The 3,019-nt window shown below is 39.7% G+C and overlaps 1 protein-coding gene across 2 annotated transcripts in view; it reads right to left on the bottom strand.

The window, feature by feature from the left end:
• LOC128896289 (uncharacterized) overlaps positions 1 to 865 on the bottom strand; it is a 6,428-nt gene extending 5,563 nt beyond the window's left edge. For both annotated transcript variants that reach the window (XM_054159555.1, XM_054159554.1), the window contains exon 1: positions 617 to 865. In XM_054159555.1, coding sequence (XP_054015530.1) covers positions 617 to 801 — 185 coding nt within the window. In that variant the 5' untranslated portion in view covers positions 802 to 865. The remainder of the gene's footprint in view (positions 1 to 616) is intronic.
• Positions 866 to 3,019: the final 2,154 nt, after the last annotated feature.

Consider the following 3,019-nt stretch of genomic DNA (forward strand, 5'->3'; position numbering starts at 1 on the left):
TAATGCATGTACTGTCTACACGGAAATACTGTCTGAATAGGTTTAGATCTAGGTTTTCGTTGAACACTCACGCGAGAGGCTGTGGATAATATTTTATAATTTACAAATAAAAATTCAATTCATGGTTATTTTAAGTCGCGTGGTGGGGAATGTGGTAAAAGTGTTAATGCATGTACTGTCTACAAGGAAATACTCTCTGAGTACGTTTGGGATAATATTTGGTGGGAGCGCCGATATTGAGTAGTATTAATGTATACATGTAATACTGTCTACGTGGAAATACTGTCTGAGTATGTTTGGGCCAGTTTGTGAAGAAGACGGCAATATTGGACAGTTTGGTGGAATATTGTTAATGCATATACTGTCTACACAGAAATACTGTCTGAGCAGGTTTAGACCTAGTTCTTTTTTGGACACTATCGCGCTGTGAATAATTTTCAACTAAAAATTCAATGAATCCACTCCCCAAATTTGAAATAGCTGGCTCGGTAATGCCAATGCAACATGTTGAGTGGAATTAACAAAGATTCCAGTGAATCGGCATCGTCTGTTCGCGGAGAGACACCGGAATTAGATAAAATCACGGTCAAATGAATTATTCGTAATTTCAACCGACCTGTCCATTAGCAACACGTTATCGCCGACCCTCCTGTGGCAGTAGCCCCACACGGGTATGGCGTTGAATGTGATGTTGATGGAGGAGTATTGAATGGGCTCGCCGTTCGTATCGCTGGCTTCCTTTCCGCTCACCTGTGTCATGAACTCACCCTGAAATTCCGCGGGAAAGTAACAGCCGACCATGAACTGGGGGTCGTAGCCTTGAAGGCCGTCGCTGGTGATCACAGTCGCATCTGCAAATTAAACAATACCCCTCGTTAGTCGACGTTGACCCATTTATAACGTCGCGATGGCTGTCACTTTACAAAATAAAAATTAATAGGGGCCTCTGAAACCCCACTCTCTACCAAAAAAATGATAGAAGTTTGCATTTGCTTAATATAACATCCAAGAATATTTTACGTGCAAATACAAATAGAAATCAATTCTCCTCCCCTCCTCCCCCCACCAATTTAATATTTAATATCAATTTCATATCGTGACAACGCCGATGCAACATGTTCAGTGCAATTAACAAAGTTTAGAGCGAACAAAGTTTAAAGTGAGTCGTTGCTCTTTGGCAGATGAGGATGCAAATTTTATTGCAAATGAAACAATACGTCTCGTTAGTTGACTTTGCCCCTCTTCGCCGGCCATCTTTTAATTACCAAGGCACAAAGAGTGAAAAAGAATGGAAAAGTGTTTTGCTACCATTCTTTAAATTTAAACTAAAGAAATTTGTTTTGCTTCATCGAGGTCGAAAAGGCAGTTGCGTACAATTCGATGAATCTAATCAATTTGGTTAGATCAATAAGTTGGATCGATAAGTTAGAGGGGAGATCGAATGTTTTGCGTTTTTAATTTGGGAGCACAGGAACGCTATGAATGCTAATATTTTTCTTACATTATTCATCGTCCTTTGAGAGCAAATCGATACACAGAAGCGCGGAGCAAAATTAATTCCCATGAACGGGGAGCCATGTGAACGACCTTAAACCGGCAACGTCCTTTGCGATGGTAGCCTGATTAATTTGTACATTGCTAATGGCCTCCGCGATGTTGGAACGAGGTCGTAATGAGCTTCGCATAAATTCGCCCCTACATCTTTGATTAAGGGACGAAAATAGGTCGACTTTGGAATTTTACTTTATAATTAATCACTCAAAAATATCTATGGGCAAAATGAGAACCGAAAAGTGATGATGTATCCTTATATCGAATTCACACAAATACAATTTTAATAACTTCTTAATTTCAAACAATTATGTAATTGGTCCCTTGTCAATAACCTTTTGCAATTGATAAAAATCAATTCTGGATCAAGTCTGCATAAAAATTGATTTATATTTGAATAAACGAAGAACAAGTATTAACATTCGCAGAGACGACATTACTTTCTGGTCTCTTTAATGTAATCAAAAATTATATCGACCTTGAAATGTCCTTGGGACTTGTTCCTCGGTCTTCGCGCGCTTTCGAAAGAAATTATTTTTTTATTTGAAAAGCGAACGAGTTACCCAGGTGCATTGTTTCGACAGCCACTCCCCCTCGTGTATCTTCGATTATATGCAGATTAGGTACCTTTCTGCCGCGATTACCCCCATGGGAAGGGAAAGAGAACATATCAAGCACGGAAAATAAACAGCGTTCCACCTTACTACCCACATGTCGTGCACCCAACGATCCATAAATGGTCATTAGCGTTGGCATTAAGTGGTTAGGAAGGCAGGTGCGATGCTTGACAAGTGGACCACCAGGAAACTTTGCTACGAAACGTAATACTATCGCTCGTTTGCAACGGATTACGCCTGCTCGCGTATGGGGCACGCCGATTTCTTCGCGCAGAATCGAAAACCAGTAATCGACCATTAACCGACTTATCTAATTGGAAATAATTGCATTTAGCACGAGGGGTTCGCTATCAGGAAGTTCAATTAATACGATAATGATTAATATGCGGATCTTTATGCATTTAGAGGAAATTTGAATCTGCGAGAGACTATAAAATGCACACGATATGCGAGAATATAAAGAAATATTGAAAGTAAAGATCGTATTAATAATACTTCCAGAGTTTAAGATTTTAATGAATTATTAGTAATCTGGATTCACTGTAATGTGATATTACATAACTTCGGAATATGCAACATTTTTGGTTGCTTCCTTTTGAGACGATTCACCTGCTGAAACAAACTTGTATATACCCTGCGAACTCTGCGATTTCTCTTTCGGGTAGGCACACGAACGCGCAGCCACCTAGCGGTTGGGAGCGGTAGTTAGGGAGTAGCGGGCATAGCTCAGAGCGCTCACTGCTCAATATTCTTACACTGCTCATATTCTTACATATTTCTACGCGAATGTAATATCATTTTTCTTAAAACAACATAGCCTATGTTACTCCAGATAAAGCAAGGAAGCTACT

This window comes from Hylaeus anthracinus, unplaced genomic scaffold (assembly GCF_026225885.1).
Source record: "Hylaeus anthracinus isolate JK02 unplaced genomic scaffold, UHH_iyHylAnth1.0_haploid 0, whole genome shotgun sequence".
Lineage (NCBI taxonomy): Eukaryota > Metazoa > Arthropoda > Insecta > Hymenoptera > Colletidae > Hylaeus > Hylaeus anthracinus.